Here is a 17855-nt window from a genome sequence, read left to right as displayed (position 1 = left end):
ATGCCACACCTGTCAGGTGGCTGGATTACCATGGCAAAGGAGAAATGCTCATTAACAGGGATGTAAACAAATTTGTGCCCAAAATGTGAGAGAAATAAGCTTTTTGTGTGTATGGCACATTTCTGGGATCTTTTATTTCAGCTCATGAATCATGGGACCAACATTTTACATGTTGTGTTTATATTGTTGTTCAGTATAATATGAAAGGAGAACAGTAGGTGGCATTTTTTATTTATTCGTTTTTCTAAATATGCTGCCATTTACTTTGGCATGCAATCAAAACATGTTTTCAACAAGATAGAAGTTTTATTTCATTAAATCATTGATAGAAAATCCACTTACAGTTGTCAGAATGACAGTTGACATAATATATAAATTAAGTATATCTTAAAATAATGAATTATAGAGAATCGGATGTTAACAATATATCCATTCAACTAAAGGATAAGAACATGTCAAATGATTTGGATGATCAAATTCTATGATACATCACAAATGAAGGCATTGTAATTTAAGTCTTAATTACCAGTGAAAGGAAAGAATGTGCTTTTTTCTTCCATGGCAAGTAAAATGTACTCAAGTCAAATGTGCACTTAAAAGCAGAGGATTTTAGCATGAAATCATACTCAACGTATGCATTCTGAAATTGGTAGTTTGGCAAAGATCAAGACACTAAGACTTTTATAACCATTTTAACAAAGTGCTTTACCTTATAAAAGCACACGTATAACATTTTGATTTAAGAGAAATGAAAAAGACCATATTTTCCTTCATCAACAATCTGTAAACTTACCAGCGTGTAAACATGTTTTCTACCATTCTAACAATACATTCTTTGATAGAGCACACCACTGCATATGTGTCAATTCCCTCAAGAAAATCAAAGGCAAAAAAACATTTGCAGAAATCTTTGAGAATTGATAGTATCAATTTCTTGATATTAATTCAATAGAGTTATTACATAGAGCAATTTGAAAAAAATAAATGTACTCCTAAAAATAGAGTATTATACTGCTCTATAACACCCATGAATAGAGCAGGGCTCTCCAACCCTGTTTCTGGAGACCTACTGTCCTGTAGGTTCAGTCCAACCTTAATCTAGTGCTCCTGATTATGTTAATTAGTTACAACTGGGGTTGGAGGTGAAAACCTACGGGAGGGTAGAGCTCCAGGAACAGGGTTGAGAGCCCTGGAATAGCGGAATAAAACAATAATACATCCATCACTGAATAAAAAAACAGCAGAGGAAACACATATTTTGCAAGTGTGTGTGCAAGAATGAGAAAGCAATGGCAACATGGTTTTTCAATGGAGTCTAATGTTGAGTCTGTGATTTCCTCAGTAAGCTATACAAAAGTGCATTCACTGTCAATTGCGCACACATACACTGATTGTACAAAACAGGAAGAAAACACCTGCTCTTTCCATGACACAGACTGACCAGGTGAATCCAGCTGAAAGCTATGATCCCTTATGATGTCACTTGTTAAATCCACTTCAATCAGTGTAGATGAAGAGGAGGAGACAGGTTAAAGAAGGATTTTTAAGCCTCGAGACAAGGATTGTGTCTGCCATTCAGAGGGTGAATGGGCAAAACAAAAGATTGAAGTGCTTTTGAACGTGGTATGGGAGTAGGTGTCAGGCGCACCGGTTTATGTCAAGAACTGCAACACTGCATGGTTTTTCAAACTTAAGTTTCCCGTGGTCCACCACTCAAAAGACATCCAGCCAACTTGACATAACTGTGGGAAGCATTGGAGTCATGGGCCAGCATCCCTGTTGAACTCTTTCGACACCAGTGTATATACGGTAATGTATATCGAGTCCAATGTCAATCTCCTCATGATAGAATGTTTATCATAGATGAACAATAATATCTGTATGCTATAATGCATTTGATAAATTGTATATAGATCTGGTTTAAGTATACATACATGTTTACGAGACACAACAAAAAAACTATTTGTAAACTTCACAGACCAAGAGTGATTTAAGAAGTGATTTTCACTCATCATCCATCCCTTCCACTGTGCAGGAGAGAGGAGCACCAAAGACTTTGCGGTCTGTGATTGTTCCCCATCTTCTCAGGCGGTTGACAGGTCAGGTCTGGACCTGAATATTAGGTGTTTTATCAGCATTAAACAGAACTACAGCACAAAACTTGGTGCTAGCCCTCAGTTCACTGGCAGTGACTGCCATTTTAACATCTGCGCCATAGGCCACACACTCCCCTAATCCACTCCATCAAAGCCTTGTGCATTCTCTATGGCGATGTGTAGCTTCTCCCTCAGCTCCTCAAACGACTCATAGGGAGGCAGGTCCAGCCGGTTGAAGCTGAAGACGGTAAAACAGAACCAAATTCAAATGCACATTTGTTGCAGTAATCAGGTAGGACTATTAGCCAAACTGCTGTATTGTTACTCACCACGTGTGGGCTCTAGGTAGTTTGTCTCGTGTTCCCCACTGCTCAATGGTAAACAGCTGTGGTCCGTTAGACCCTGCGATTTCACAACATAAAACAAGATTAGGAGGAGAGAATCATATACAAACACCTCTGGTTACAACTCAGAATCCATGTTTCAAAGTTCATATCAATCTATGTAATGACAAAATGGTTAAAAACATAACCAGAAAGTACCCTGTATTATACAAATTAGTCTTAATACAGAGAAGTAGAGAAGAGGACTCACCGTAGAGCTCTGCAAAGCCATTCATTGGGACCCGGGAGGTGCCAGTCACAAACTGCAACAGGCGGATACGCTTCTCTGCATCCATCAGCAGAACAGTCTGAGAATGACATCATTCAAATAGTTGGAATGAATATTGAGAATTCACCCCAAAAACTAATGATGCACCGATGTGGAAATTCTGGGCCGATATCAGATATTTACCGATATCCAACGCGTTCCTGGGAGTTTTCGCTTTCAGGAATGGGCTAATAATAGCTAACAGCTCAAACCATTTGGACGCTAAAGCCAAATTCATAGGAAGAGTTTTTCTTCACATTGCACCACCCACTTAAAAAAAACGCCACAGACCGCGGTCTCTATCATTGTCCTTTGTCTCCACATCAGACAGATGTCGACATAATATTTTTAACCAATTATCGTCCGATACCGATATGGTCACCGATCAATCGTGCATCCCTAACAAAAACACTCTAGAATCCAGAGGCTTCTGCTCTAGTGGTGGAGTATCCTCTTACCTTCCAGAACCACAGGATGACAGGCTGGTTGGGACAGTAGCCATTCTTGTACTTTGTGTTCTCCCTCCAGTCGTTCACATCCACGTCTCCCAGGCCACACATCAGAAGCTAAAAAAAACAAAAACAAGATAGAACATCACTCAACGATCTGGAAAGACAGGCTCTCAGTCATGCATACATCTCAGAGTGATAGGAATGACACCCACCTCCAGCTCATTCTCGTCAAAGATCTTGATGAGATCCTGGGGTATCAACTCATAGAATCCCTAAGACAAGAGAGAGGAACAAGCAATAAGTCAACCATTTCTTTCAATCTTATCACAACTCAATCAAAACATCAATAAAACCTAGTGTTTACCTCCTTAAATGCGGTCATCTGCTTCAATATCCTGTTCACGAACCTCCACTGCATGACAAGACTGACAAAGAAAAGGTTTACTTAGAAATGGAAGCATTCAAAAGCCCTAATAAATTTCTAATTTATCTAATGATGCAGACATTATGTGGTGGGTGGTGGTTTCACTGTCCATTAGCAAACCCTTCTAAGGCCAAATATGTGACTTGTGGGTCACCAACAGGTAACCAGCTGAACAGTACTACATGGCAGTGTGTATGAGGCGTGTTTCCTCTTTCTACCAGCAGAGGGCTCTGGTGCTTACTGGATGTATTCCTTCTTGTTGTCATCGGTGACAACTATTTCAGATCCTCCTGGCTTCAGCTCATGCTGATGTGTCTAAAGAGGAGGAAATGTGATGTCAGCATGACTGATACCAGAGTACCACCTAGCATCGACTTTAACCTCTTCACTCAATAGGCACAAGATAGAACAGAAAATACTTGTGCCAAACAACAAACAGGAAGCAGGTCCCACCTGTCCAAAGAGCTCTTCGTCTATGGTGAACCTCAGATCCAGGTCTATCGGGTCATTCTCCAATATCCACTTCAGGGAGTTGAAGTACTCACTGTCCTGAAATAACAAAACACAAACACCATTACCTCATGGTGAAACACTGCTGTTTTAGCTGTCTGATTTATCATGTCTCTACTATCTGATTAGGTGATGGGAAGATGTGAGAGTAATCTAGATAGTATTAGGCACCTACCACAGACTCCATGTCCTGTAGAGTAATGGGCTTCTGCAACATCATCTTGTAGAAAGGCCTGATGAAGAAGGCTAGAAAAAAACAAAACATGTCAGGATCTGTTCAACACACACCTAATCCTTGTGGCCCTAGCATAGAGCTGTCCTCAGCTCTTAGTTTCTCTACACACACTCGTGTCACACTACGATTATACGAATTAATGATCTTTTACCTATACCAAAGTTAATGAGCGAAATCCCCGCAGTGAGACTCACCGTCCAGCAGCTTGCCATGGTAGACAGCCATGCCTGCCACACGGCCAATGAACTTGAAGTAGGACAGGTGATCCTCATTGCAGAGGCCTGAGTTGGGGTTGATCTGCAGAGTGTAGTTGTCCCTGACACAGAACAGGCAGAGGAGAAACTTAACACAGCTCTAAAGTCATCCAAATCCTTCTCTGATCCATTCCAGAACATATCCTCATTAAAATGATTCATAATGCTGTCAGAGATGTTATTCACTAACAGCTCCATTGAGGGCCTGTTCCATTTTTCTTTGCCTGAAAATGGAATTCTAACACATTCAAATAGAGACTCACGTGGCAGAATACTCAAACAGCCCATAATAGGGGTTGAACATCTCCTTGGAGATGAGGAAGAACCACTCCCTGGCCACGCCCCCGTAATCCAAGCCCTTCTCTCCCTCAAACTCCACCCACAGCCGCGCCTTCAGGAAGTCGGCCCTCTTGATTGACAGGATTCGTCTGTAGGAGTCCTCTAGCACGGCGTTCCGCCTGAGCTTCATCTCAAAGCGGTTGGGGATGTCAGCCTGGAATTAGAGATAGAGCATGCTGAGTGAGTGGACTTTCTACTGAAGAGCTGAGTTGACATCAGGTCAGGGGATGTAGCTGGACTAAATGTCATAGAAGATATTGTGAGGATGATTGAAAGAAAGACAAGATAGGCTTTTACAGTGTGAATGTGCTGTATATCTGACCTATTTGTGAAATAAAAACAATGCTTACCGGTTTCTTCAGCTTCTTCCGGAAGTATTCATACTTCTGTTTATAGTCCCTGGAGTAAGGCACAGCCTAGAATAGACAAGGATGGGAGATCCAATGACCGGAAATCAATTATGAACACATGATGAATTACGCGGTTTTATGACCAACCTGGAGAACCTGACTCCAAAAAGAGAATGGGTCATATTGCATTCCTCATAAATTACTCTACCGGAATCTAATAAATAAAAATCTCTAGCTATAGCTTTTTAAATATATCATCTGTACTTACTGGTCCAGTTACGGCTGAATTCTGCAATCTGGGGTCATCCCATTGTGTGTTCTTCGTGTCTGAAAATACATCAGATTTATTCAGCATTGGTAGTAGGTGTATGCAATTTTCACTCATTTTGACAAATTGTAGTACATGTCATACATACTGTGATCTATGTAGAATATCCTCCCATCACTGTGGACCCTCTCCTCCCAGCCAGGCTAAGATAAGGGATAGCGCAAACATTACTCCCACCATAATTTCCCCCCTTAAAATCAACCATTCACTCAGCAATTTTCAACTTTAAGAGGCTCATCACATTGGGCTGCTAATTGCCTTCTTAGAATGCTATTATTGGGTATGATATCATTGTAAAGCTTACCGGCATTGGCCCGAGGTCAGTTGGGTCTAGCGAAGGTCTCCTCCTCATGTGCACAGGAATCTTCAACCTGGGGTCTTCCTGTTCACAGCCAGATAAACAGGAAATAAGTCACACAAACAGGAAGGAGCAGTGAGAATGGCAGTATTGTCCAGTGGATAACTGGTCATTCTGGCCATGATGATGCGTGACTAGACTCTATAGGTAGGGCCTGGGGGTATTTCTTGATCATGTGACCTGATCAAGAAAAACTACATATACAGTACCAGTCAAAAGTTTGGACACACCTACCAATTCAAGGGTTTTTCTTTATTTTTACTATTTTCTATATTGTAGAGTAATAGTGAAGACATCAAAACGATGAAATAACACATATGGAATCATGTAGTAACCAAAAAAGTGTAAAACAAATGAAAATATATTTAATATTTGAGATTCTTCAAAGCAGCCACCTTTTGCCTTGATGACAGCTTTGCACACTCTTGGCATTCTCTCAAACCTGATTCATGAGGTAGTCACCTGGAATGCATTTTAATTAACAGGTGTGCCTTGTTAAAAGTTAATTTGTGGAATTTCTTAACTTCTTAATGAGTTTGAGCCAATCAGTTGTGTTGTGACAAGGTTGGGGTGGTTACAGAAGATAGCCTTACTTGGCAAAAGACCAAGTCCATATTATGGCAAGAAGAGCTCAAATAAGCAAAGAGAAACGACACTCCATCATTACTTTAAGACATTAAGGTAAAGAACTTTAAAATAACTTTGTCAATAACTTTCTTCAAGTGCAGTCGCAAAAAACATCAAGCGCCATGATGAAAATGGCTCTCATGAGGACCGCCACAGGAAAGGAAGACCCAGAGTTACCTCTGCTGCAGAGGATAAGGTCATTAGTTACCAGCCTCAGATTACAGCCCAAATAAATGCTTCAGAGTTCAAGTAACAGACACATCTCAACATCAACTGTTCAGAGGAGACTGCGTGAATCAGGCCTTCATGGTCGAATTGCTGCAAATAAACCACTACTCAAGGACACCAATAACAAGAAGAGACTTACTTGGGCCAAGAAACACGAGCAATGGACATTAGAACGGTGGAAATCATGGGGGTCTGATGAGTCCAAATTTGCAATTTTTGGTTCCAACCCCCGTGTCTTTATGAGACGCAGAATAGGTGAACGGATGATCTCCGCATGTGTGGTTCCCACCGTGAAGCACGGAGGTGGAGTGATGGTGTGGGGGTGCTTTGCTGGTGACACTGTCAGTGATATATTGAGAATTTAAGGCACACTTAACCAGCATGTTACCACAGCATTCTACAGCGATACGCCATCCCATCTGGTTTGCGCTTAGTGGGATTATCATTTGTTTTTCAACAGGACAAAGCATACCTCCAGGCTGTGTATGGGCTATTTGACCAAGAAGGAGAGTGATTGAGTGCTGCATCAGATGACCTGGTCTCCACAATCCCTCAACCTCAACCCAATTGAGATGGTTAGGGATGAGTTGGACCGCAGAGTGAAGGAAAAGTAGCCAACAAGTGCTAGGCATATGTTCTAACTTCTTCATGACTGTTGGAAAAGCATTCCTCGTGAAGCTGGTTGAGAGAATGCCAAGAGTGTGTAAAGCTGTCATCATGGCAAAGGGTAGCTACTTTGAAGAATCTCAAATATAACATATATTTTCAATTGTTTTACACTTTTCTGGTTACTACATGATTCCATGTCTGTTATTTCATAGTTTTGATGTCTTCATTATTACTCTACAATGTAGAAAATAGTACAAAAAAAGAAAAACCCATGAATGAGTAAGTGTGTCCAAACTTTTGACTGATACTGCATGTCCTTTTAAGAATGGCGGTATGCAGGTGCTTGCTCTCTCACCCAGGAAGTGGTCTTAGTGTTGTGGTCGATGAAGAAGGGTTTTCCGTTGGGGGCATTGCGGACCTCCCAGCCCGCCGGCATGAAGCCACACTCCCTCTGTGAGCCGGGGGAGTGCTGGGGGGAGCCCTCAGGAGAGAGCATGGGGGGCTGGTACACAGTGGCGTTCTGGGACAGAACAGCCTGGGCTGCTGCCTCTGAGGTTATCTGGAACATGGAAGGAGAGATGAAGATTAACACTATTGATATACTCAATAGGAGGGTGGACTGGATCCTATATAAACATTATCTACAGTGCTTTTGGAAATTATTCAGACCCCTTGACTTTTTCCACGTTATGTTACAGCCGTAGTCTAAAATTTATTAAATTCAAAATTATCCTCAGCAATAGCCCCATAACTACAATGTGAAAACAGAAATACCTTATTTACATAAGTATTCAGACCCTTTGCTATGAGACTCGAAATTGAGCTCAGGTGCATCCCATTTCCATTGATCATCCTGGAGATGTTTCTACAACTTGTTTGGAGTCCACATGTGGTAAATTCAATTGATTGGACTTGATTTGAAAAGGCACACACCTGTCTATATAAGGTCCCACAGTTGACAGTGCATGTCAAAGCAAAAACCAAGCCATGAGGTCGAAGGAATTGTCTGTAGAGCTCCGAGACAGGATTGTATTGAGGCACAGATCTGGGTAAGGGCACCAAAACATTTCTGCAGCATTGAAGGTCCACAAGAACACAGTGCCCGGCTGATGGTGACGCTAGTAATACATACGGGTAAAGGGTTTAAGTCTCCTATAAGTACTGCGCAGGCACTTGATGTCGGCCGGGTGTAAAAGCCCATTGGAGGTTAGTCCTGCGGCTACTGATGCGCAGTATATAATCCGCAGAATAGGGTCTATCGACTGGGTCTCCATCATTCTTAAATGGAAGATGTTTGTAACAACCAAGACTCTTCCTAGAGCTGGCCGCCCTGCCAAATTGAGCAATCGGGGGAGAAGGGCCTTGATAGTCACTCTGACAGAGCTCTAGAGTCCCTCTGTGGAGATGGGAGAAACTTCCAGAAGGACAACCATCACTGCAGCACTCCACCAATCAGGCCTCAGTAAAAGGCACATGACAGCCCGCTTGGAGTTTGCCAAAAGGCACCTAAAGGACTCTCAGACCATGAGAAACACGATTCTCTGGTTTGAAGAAACCAAGATTGAATTGTTTTGGCCTGAATGCCAAGCATCACGTCTGGAGGAAACCTGGCACCATCCCTACGGTGAAGCGTGGTGGCAGTCATGCTGTGGGGATGTGTTTCAGAGACAAGGACTGGGAAACTAGTCAGGATCGAGGCAAAGATAAACGGAGAAAAGCACAGAGAGATCCTTGATGAAAACCTGCTCCAGAGCGCTCAGGACCTCAGACTGGGGTGAAGGTTCACCTTCCAACAGGACAACGACCCTAAGCACACAGGCAAGACAACGCAGGGCTTCGGGACAAGTCTCTGAATGTCCTTGAGTGGAACAGGAACTTCAACCCGATCAAACATATTTGGAGACCTGAAAATAGCTATGCAGCAATGCTCCCCATCCAACCCCACAGAGCTTGAGAGCATCTGCAGAGAATAATGGGAGAAACTCCCCAAATACAGGTGTGCCAAGCTTGTAGCGTCATACCCAAGAGTACTCGATGCTGTAATCGCTGCCAAAGGTGGTTCAACAAAGTACTGAGTAAGGGGTCTGAATACTTATGTAAATGTATTTTTTATAAATTAGCAAAAGTTTCTAAAAACCTGTTTTTGCTTTGTCATTATGGGGAATTGTGTGTAGATTGTTGAGGACAAAAAACAATGTAATCATTTTTAGAATAAGGCTGTAACGTAGCAAAATGTAGAAAAAGGGGTCTAAATACTTTCCGAAGGCACTGGAACTACACAAGTTAAGTAGGTCCTGATTGGCTTTTCACATGACTTTGAATACTTCTTTAGTGCACGTTGGTTTGAGAGCGAGTGAGAGCAAAAGAAGGAGGAATGCAGCCTACCTGGATGAGTGGCCGTGTCCAAGTGGTTATCCTGCTGTTGTGATTAACGTAGTAGGGTCTGCTCTTACTATCCTGCTTCTCCTCCCAGCCTGGAGGCAGCCCCGCTGAGGTTGCTAACAACTATTGAACAACATAAAGAGAGAGAGAGGCATCAAACAATCCATACAACAATACCTCAAGTGAATAGAACAATAACTTCCTCTGAATCACTGAGCTACATGCTCAAACCTGATGACTGCATTCTCACTGTCCTTACATCATCTTGGAAAACTATGGAAGCCACACTTACATGCTAAACCTGAGCTCAGATGACCCTATCCCACAAATACTGCTGTAATACAGGAGTGTTGTGCTTCGGTGTGTGTGTGTGAGGGCGGAGGGGATTCAGGGAATGCAACACACCACAGGATGAACAGGGTGCTCCTCTAAGGTCAGAGTCTGGGCACTGCCTCTGCGACTGGAGTGACTTGAATGACTGGAAGGGCCCTGCAGCTGAAGAGAGCAAGACGACAGAAACCACAGTCATTACCCATACACGTGTTAATAGGCACATTTTCTCCAGCTATAGACAGGCACTAATACCTGTTTTACACTAAAATATTACAATCCCTCCAAGATTACTTAATTGCATTTGAAATGTTTTTTTTTAATCAACAATATTATGCAAGGACTTACAATTTCAACCAATCAGCAGTGCACGTTTACTAGATATTATGGTTCAATCAAGCCACACAGATAAAAACTTTGCATATTGCCATGTAAAATGTTAGAATTGATGTAGCAAAATCAAGAATTTTTGCATATCACAAAAAATCTCAGCGAAATCCTGGAGGGACTGATTATAGCTGTGTTGTTATAACACAAGATATAACGTGTGTTTCAGTCCCTTCTTGGAACTGTGTAGGACGCGTATCCGCAGGAGGCTTTGAGTGTCGGTCGATTAGTAACGGGAGCCTGGTCAGCGCTGGCCAGTAAATTATTCACCTGGAGGGAGGTACGTCTGTTGCCGGATGTGGCACCCGAGGCCTGGAGGCGACTGAGCTCATCACAGAAGGAGTGAAACTCCAGGGGGGAGTGGGGTGGAGGGGGGGAGCGCTGGCTGTTGTACAAGGTGGACTCATTCTCGGTCATGATTTCCCAGCTCTGGAGCAGGAAACAAGACACATGAAGAGTTATCCATCTGTTCTGAAGGATGTCTTGATAGTGTTACGTCACTGTCTTCTTATCTGGCTATAAGCTAAGAAAACAGTTCTGGCACAGAGTGACGTTATTACACAAAACTGACATGTGATATGACTTCAGTAGGGCAACTTTTTGGGGGGACTTTGAGGAACACCCTGATCCTGAACTTGATCTTGTTAAGGGCCACTCTGGACTATCCTGACATTTAGTCATTTGCTCGGTTAGCAGCCTCTAAAGAGAGGGGCTAGGACCAGAACACATGGTCGTAAGATATTGTCCTTATAAACTCAGCAAAAAAAGAAACATCCTCACTGTCAACTGCGTTTATTTTCAGCAAACGTGTAAATATTTGTATGAACATAACAAGATTCAACAATTGAGACAAACTGAACATGTTCCACAGACATGTGACTAACAGAAATGGAATAATGTGTCCCTGAACAAAGGGGGGGGTCAAAATCTAAAGTAACAGTCAATATCTGGTGTGGCCACCAGCTGCATTAAGAACTGCAGTGCATTTCCTCCTCAATGACTGCACCAGATTTGCCAGTTCTTGCTGTGAAATGTTACCCCACTCTTCCACCAAGACACCTGCAAGTTTCCGGACATATCTGGGGGGAATGGCCCTAGCCCTCACCCTCCGATCCAACAGGTCCCAGACGTGCTCAATGGGATTGAGATCCAGGCTCTTCGCTGGCCATGGCAGAAAACTGACATTCCTGTCTTGCACGAGATCACGCACAGAATGAGCAGTATGGCTGGTGGCATTGTCATGCTGGAGGGTCATGTCAGGATGAGCCTGCAGGAAGGGTACCACATGAGGAAGGAGGATGTCTTCCCTGTAATGCACAGCGTTGAGATTGCCTACAATGACAACAAGCTCAGTCCGATGATGCTGTGACACACCGCCCCAGACCATGACGGACCCTCCATCTCCAAATCAATCCTGCTCCAGAGTACAGGCCTCAGTGTTACGCTCATTCCTTCGACAATAAACGTGAATCTGACCATCCCCCTGGTGAGAAAAAAAGGCGACTCGTCATTGAAGAGAACTTTTTGACAGTCCTATCTTGTCCAGCGACGGTGGGTTTGTGCCCATAGGCGACGTTGTTGCCGGTGATGTCTGGTGAGGACCTGCCTTACAACAGGCCTACAAGCCCCCAGTCCAGCCTCTCTCAGCCTATTGCGGACAGTCTGAGCACTGATGAAGGGATTGTGCGTTCCTGGTGTAACTTGGCAGTTGTTGTTGCCATCCTGTACCTGTCCCGCAGGTGTGATGTTCAGATGTACCGATCCTGTGCAGGTGTTGTTACACGTGGTCTGCCACTGCGAGGACGATCAGCTGTCCGTCCCGTCTCCCTGTAGTGCTGTCACAGTACGGACATTGCAATTTATTGCCCTGGCCAAATCTGCAGTCCTCATGCCTCCTTGCAGCATGCCTAAGGCACGTTCACACAAATGAGCAGGGACCCTGGGCATCTTTCTTTTGGTGTTTTTCAGAGTAAGTAGAAAGTCCTCTTTAGTGTCCTAAGTTTTCATAACTGTGACTTTAATTGCCTATCGTCTGTAAGCTGTTAGTGTCTTAACGGCCGTTCCACAGGTGCATGTTCATTAGTTGTTTATGGTTCATTGAACAAGCATGGGAAACTGTGTTTAAACCCTTTACAATGAAGATCTGTGAAGTTATTTAGATTTTTACTAATTATCTTTGAAAGACAGGGTCCTGAAAAAGGGACGTTTCTTTTTTTTGCTGAGTTTAGGTCTGGGCCTATATACCTTAGGTAGGTCGTATAGTTGGACCGCACACCACGTACGGTTGTTTGATAATCGTACCAGAGACCGCAAAAGGATATAACAGAGTCTCGTCTCCATTTCAGGAGAATAACTAATTCCATTTATGAATTTAAAGTGTCATTTAACTTTAATGTGAATTTTTCAATACATTAATTGAATTTCGATTGACTTGAAAGTTACCTCAGGAGACTCTTGTCTGTCGTTGGAGTCCTCTTGGTCAGAGATCTGCCTGCGGGCGGTGAAGGCGTGCTGGGCCTCCATGTGGATGTTCTGCCTTTGCTCTGCCTCCACCTGGCTGTCTCTACACAGGGAAACACACATACATACTCACAGTCAACTTTACATCTCTTGACCAACCAGGCGTTACTGTATTCCAAAACTACCATTGTGTTGAAATAGTGCTAGATTAAGTTCAAGCTGTCAGAATAAAGGACATGACAGGAGAACCCCAGACTTACTGTACTATGGGCCTGTGCCACTGTGTCGTCCTGGTTTCGTGGTTGACATAGTAGGTCCTGCCCAGGTTGTCCTGCCTCTCCTCCCAGCCAGGGGGCATTGCAGGCAGCAGGTGGTTGTGCCTGGGACCGGACATGTCCTGGCCCTCTAAAAACTCCCAGCTAGGCTGCACAACAAAAACAACTGTTACACAACACGGCACATGCAGATGTCAACATTGCCCAAATCCTATACATACGTTTGTTCAAGTCAAACAATGTCTTGGCCACTACTCAGAAAATTCAGTGGCAATCATAGGGACTCATAATTTATTGAAGTTTGGCTTCAAATCATTCTAAGGAAGATGTCAGCATATTCATCAAAGGCCATGGACCCATGGTGAGACAAATATAGAATGGCCTTTTGGACATGATGTTCCTAGCCACTGCTTACATTAAGCATGTTCAAGAATGATGACAGGCTGGTTTTATCAATAACTACATCAGGAGGGAGATGGCAAGCAATCAGCCATCTTGGCTTGACACTGGTAAAACAAGCCTAGTGTTTTTTCTCCTGGCTCTGAGCATCAATATGCTGTTACATGTATATACTGAAGCACGCCGACTGAGCAACAGCCAAGGCACGTAGATTAGACACAGTCTAATCAAAGGAGGAGGGGGGTGACGGCGTGGGAATATTCAATATCAGGGGGTCAGAGGGCAGGACGACAGGGGTAGGTTGGGTGGGTGGCGGTCTTACATCCATGTCTTCAGTCTGTTCTGCAGCATCCTCTGAGTTGTTTTTGGGTAGGTAGGTCATCTTCAGACGGAGATGACCCTTGACCCTGGATTTGTGACTACATCAAAAGAAAAAGTAAACACTTAACAAAAAAATGACATGGAAAACAGTGCACTTTCTAAATGAGAGATGTGAGCCTCTTAGGTGCATCAAATACACAATAAATGTAATTCAAACAATTTATCATTGTGACTCAAACATGAAATTGAGCTTTCTCCAAGGTAAAACCAATATGTACTTCATGTAGCTATTTGAGCTAAATTATACACCTCAGGAAAGAAAGGTATTGAATGTTAGGCAAACTCACTGGAATGGAACTCAAGATATTATTCAAATTAATTTATGCAATGCTGAATGTGATAAAAATGTAAAGGAAAATGTCACTAAGTAAATCCATGTTAAACCAGGAAGGATAAGCAGCTTGAATAATCATGAAATAATGCAAACCTTCTCGGGTGAAGTAGAAAATCCTTGAATGTGTATGGCCTTTCAATGTTAGGATTTTCTGTCTGAAATAAAAATAAATAAAAAACGATTTAAAAACAGTTGAAATGCTCTATAAAGATATTTGCTGTATAACATCTACACATGCAGTAACTGTATAATATATCAACAGTAAACAAGTCCTGTATAGACAGTGGACAGATGCCATGTAAAGGTAGGAAAAAGTAACAAACATGGAGGACTGTATTTCCATAACTATGGACAACGTTGTGGAACGGACTCTGACATGAGGGTGTTTATGTTTACATGAGTGCGCCTATGACAGTTCATGGGTGAAGATAACTATGTAAAGTGTACAGATCTCCAACAAATTATATCTAAAGGAGAACATGGAACACCAAACAGCAGAGACTATCCTACTCCTTTAGACGTGGGATTGGAAACATGTTGATTTAGGAGAATTGGTTTCCACATACATTATGCAAGCGCTAAATAAACAATTTCCTTGCACTAGGCTCACCGGTATCTGGTGTAATGGTACATCCACCTGCCCCAGAAAGTCATCACGTGTCTGTGGAAGGATATAAGAGATTGTAATGGTGAGTCATGTACAGTAGTCATTCATGAGTCAGTCCATCAAAAAAGGGAGTGGTTACAATGTATCGGGCATGTTTGCCGGCTCTCACGCACACACACCTACCTACCTCTCAAGTGCAAAATGTACGTCACACACACACACACACACACACACACACACACACACACACACACACACCACATGACTGGCCTAGATAGATAATCATTTTCTATGATACAGTCACCTTTACAGCACGTGCCATCAGCCCTCATGGATGATTTAGTTGTAAATGTATGTATTGGCACATTATACACATAGTTCTATTAGACAAGGTGTTCCAAAAATGGCACTGCACACAACCCCAAATTGACATCAGAAAATGCTGGGGACCCTACGTGGAAAAATTATATCTAGTTAAAGGGAAACGTCAGGATTCTAGCAATGAAGCCCTTTATCCACTTACTCAGAATCAGATGAACTCATGGATAGCATTTGTACATCTCTGTGTGCATTTTGAAGGAAGTTGCTGACTAATGTTAGCGCAATTTCTAACCAGTGTTTGCGCAATGACTGGAAGTCTATATAACTGCAGTGCTAGCATGCTAGTATATACCTCCAGTTATTGCACTAACGCTAGTTGGCATTGGCTCACGAAACTAGCTCTAACTTCCTTTATACTGGATGCAGAGACATAAAAATGGTATCCATGAGTTAATGTGACTCAGGGGGAAGTAGATAAAGGGCTTCATTGCCAAAATCACAAAGTGATTTAATGCTGTGTATTCATATTCCCTATTTTACATCCCACAGGCTGTCCCAACACATAATAATTACATGAAATTGCATTCTAATAGTGTAAGAGGTTCTTGTAAGAGGTTGACATGAAAAGGTTGTGTTCTACACCCATTTGAAGAGAAAAAGGTTATTAATTTGTTTGATAAGAGTGCAGATTTTCTCAGGGGACCCCATTTCAATTTCAGGGGATCCCACCCCATGTTTTGAAACCACTGTATTAGACATGTGGATTGAATAATTCAGGGGTTATCAGCCCACAGTATAGCTAGAGCATTAGACGTCTTAATATGTAGTTGTGGAGCAGTGTCTATTCTAGAAAAGGTGATTCTGACTGAGTGATGTCTCTAGAGACAGGCTCCAATGTGACCACTGCTATAACGCAGTTACTGTAACATGTTCCTATGCAACATACATCACCCACCTCCCAACATCAACAACAACTGAAAACACAGTCTTGTGTGACCAAATAAACACCCTTGGCACTTCAAACTGCCCTGCAGTGGTATGGAGACGGTTCAATTGAACAGATATAGACTGTTCCCCTCCTCCTCTCATTCCTTCCTCATGCCTTTCCTTGGCAGTGAAGCCAAGACAAGCAGGCTTTGGAGAGTCCAGGTTGAGGGACACAATGTACAGCCTGTGAAGGTGCTACTCTGAGCTCTGTGACATTCTCTCAGGAACATCACATAGGGGACTCATTAAGGGATTAATCACATGCTTACTTACATCACTCAAAGAACTGTCAAACCAGCCATATCAAAATGACCAAGAGTGGAGTGTGTGATTGATCAAGTCAGAGATGTATGGGAGCAAGACTGGTTTCTGGTGAAAATAAACTTAATTTCCATGTAAATCTATCAACCCAACCCCAAAAAGGTTTTTAAATGCACTACAGACCAAAAGCATGTGGACACCTGCTCGTGGAACATCTCATTCCAAAATTATGAGTATTAATTGCGTAAAATGGCGCCGGAGAAGGCAGACGTTTTACGTGTCCCCAACCGATTGTGTTTTTTCCTTGTTCCTTTGCGTTGTTTGTAACTTATTTTTGTACATAATGTTGCCACTACCATCTCTTATCACCGAAAATAACTTCTGGACATCAGGACTGCGATTGCTCACCACGGACTGGTAGAAACGTTTTTTTCCTTTAACGAGTCTGACGTGCCCAACGCGAACAATATACGGCTTTCTCTGGAACAGGCCCAGATCCCTGTGATTTGCGTGAAGAGGCGGCGGAAAAAAGGGGCCTGAGGGCGGGCTGCCTTCTGAGAATAATATAGGAGATCGAATAAATGCCCACTTCCTTCCATTCTGCTAGCAAACGTGCAATCTTTGGAGAATAAAATCTATGACCTACGCGCAAGATTAAACTACCAACGGGACATTCAAAACTGTAATATCTTATGCTTCACGGAGTCGTGGCTGAACGAAGACACTATCAACATACAGCTGGCTGGTTATACGCTGTACCGGCAGGATAGAACAGCGGAGTCTGGTAAGGCAAGGGGCGGCGGACTATGTATTTTTGTAAATAACAGCTGGTGCACAATATCTAAGGAAGTCTCGAGCTATTGCTCGCCTGAGGTAGAGTATCTCATGATAAGCTGTAGACCACACTATCTACCTAGAGTTTTCATCTGTATTTTTCGTAGCTGTTTACATATCACCACAGTCAGAGGCTGGCACTAAGACAGCATTGAATTAACTGTATTCCGCCATAAGCAAACAAGAAAATGATCACCCGCTCCTAGTAACCGGGGACTTAAATCCAGGGAAACTTAAATCCGTTTTACTAAATTTCTATCAGCATGTTAAATGTGAAACCAGATTTTTTTTAAAATAAAAACTCACAGCCGAGAGCTGCCCAGTGACACGAGTCTACCAGACGAGCTAAACTACTTCTATGCTTTCTTTGAGCAAATAACACTGAAACATGCATGACAGCACCAGCTGCTCCGGAAGACTGTGATCACGCTCTCCG

The 17855-nt window shown here is 42.8% G+C and overlaps 1 protein-coding gene across 3 annotated transcripts in view; it reads right to left on the bottom strand.

The window, feature by feature from the left end:
* Positions 1 to 215: 215 nt before the first annotated feature.
* Positions 216 to 17855, bottom strand: part of LOC139562789 (E3 ubiquitin-protein ligase NEDD4-like) — a 44151-nt gene continuing 26511 nt past the window's right edge. For 2 of the 3 annotated variants that reach the window (XM_071380834.1, XM_071380833.1), the window contains 24 exons: positions 15020 to 15070; positions 14503 to 14564; positions 14017 to 14113; positions 13281 to 13444; positions 13003 to 13123; positions 10831 to 10989; positions 10249 to 10338; positions 9847 to 9966; positions 7817 to 8020; positions 5944 to 6021; positions 5728 to 5782; positions 5580 to 5638; positions 5312 to 5377; positions 4886 to 5115; positions 4563 to 4684; positions 4309 to 4379; positions 4077 to 4172; positions 3865 to 3938; positions 3564 to 3624; positions 3412 to 3471; positions 3206 to 3313; positions 2691 to 2787; positions 2426 to 2498; positions 216 to 2334 (listed from right to left, as the gene is read on the bottom strand). In XM_071380834.1, coding sequence (XP_071236935.1) covers positions 2232 to 2334; positions 2426 to 2498; positions 2691 to 2787; positions 3206 to 3313; positions 3412 to 3471; positions 3564 to 3624; positions 3865 to 3938; positions 4077 to 4172; positions 4309 to 4379; positions 4563 to 4684; positions 4886 to 5115; positions 5312 to 5377; positions 5580 to 5638; positions 5728 to 5782; positions 5944 to 6021; positions 7817 to 8020; positions 9847 to 9966; positions 10249 to 10338; positions 10831 to 10989; positions 13003 to 13123; positions 13281 to 13444; positions 14017 to 14113; positions 14503 to 14564; positions 15020 to 15070 — 2421 coding nt within the window. In that variant the 3' untranslated portion in view covers positions 216 to 2231. The remainder of the gene's footprint in view (positions 2335 to 2425; positions 2499 to 2690; positions 2788 to 3205; positions 3314 to 3411; positions 3472 to 3563; positions 3625 to 3864; positions 3939 to 4076; positions 4173 to 4308; positions 4380 to 4562; positions 4685 to 4885; positions 5116 to 5311; positions 5378 to 5579; positions 5639 to 5727; positions 5783 to 5943; positions 6022 to 7816; positions 8021 to 9846; positions 9967 to 10248; positions 10339 to 10830; positions 10990 to 13002; positions 13124 to 13280; positions 13445 to 14016; positions 14114 to 14502; positions 14565 to 15019; positions 15071 to 17855) is intronic. The other variant, XM_071380832.1, reaches the window with a different exon arrangement.

The sequence above is a fragment of the Salvelinus alpinus genome, chromosome 33 (genome assembly GCF_045679555.1).
Source record: "Salvelinus alpinus chromosome 33, SLU_Salpinus.1, whole genome shotgun sequence".
Classification (NCBI taxonomy): Eukaryota; Metazoa; Chordata; class Actinopteri; order Salmoniformes; family Salmonidae; genus Salvelinus; species Salvelinus alpinus.
Note: the sequence above shows the minus strand (reverse complement) of the source record. Positions and strands in the feature narration are given on the sequence as shown.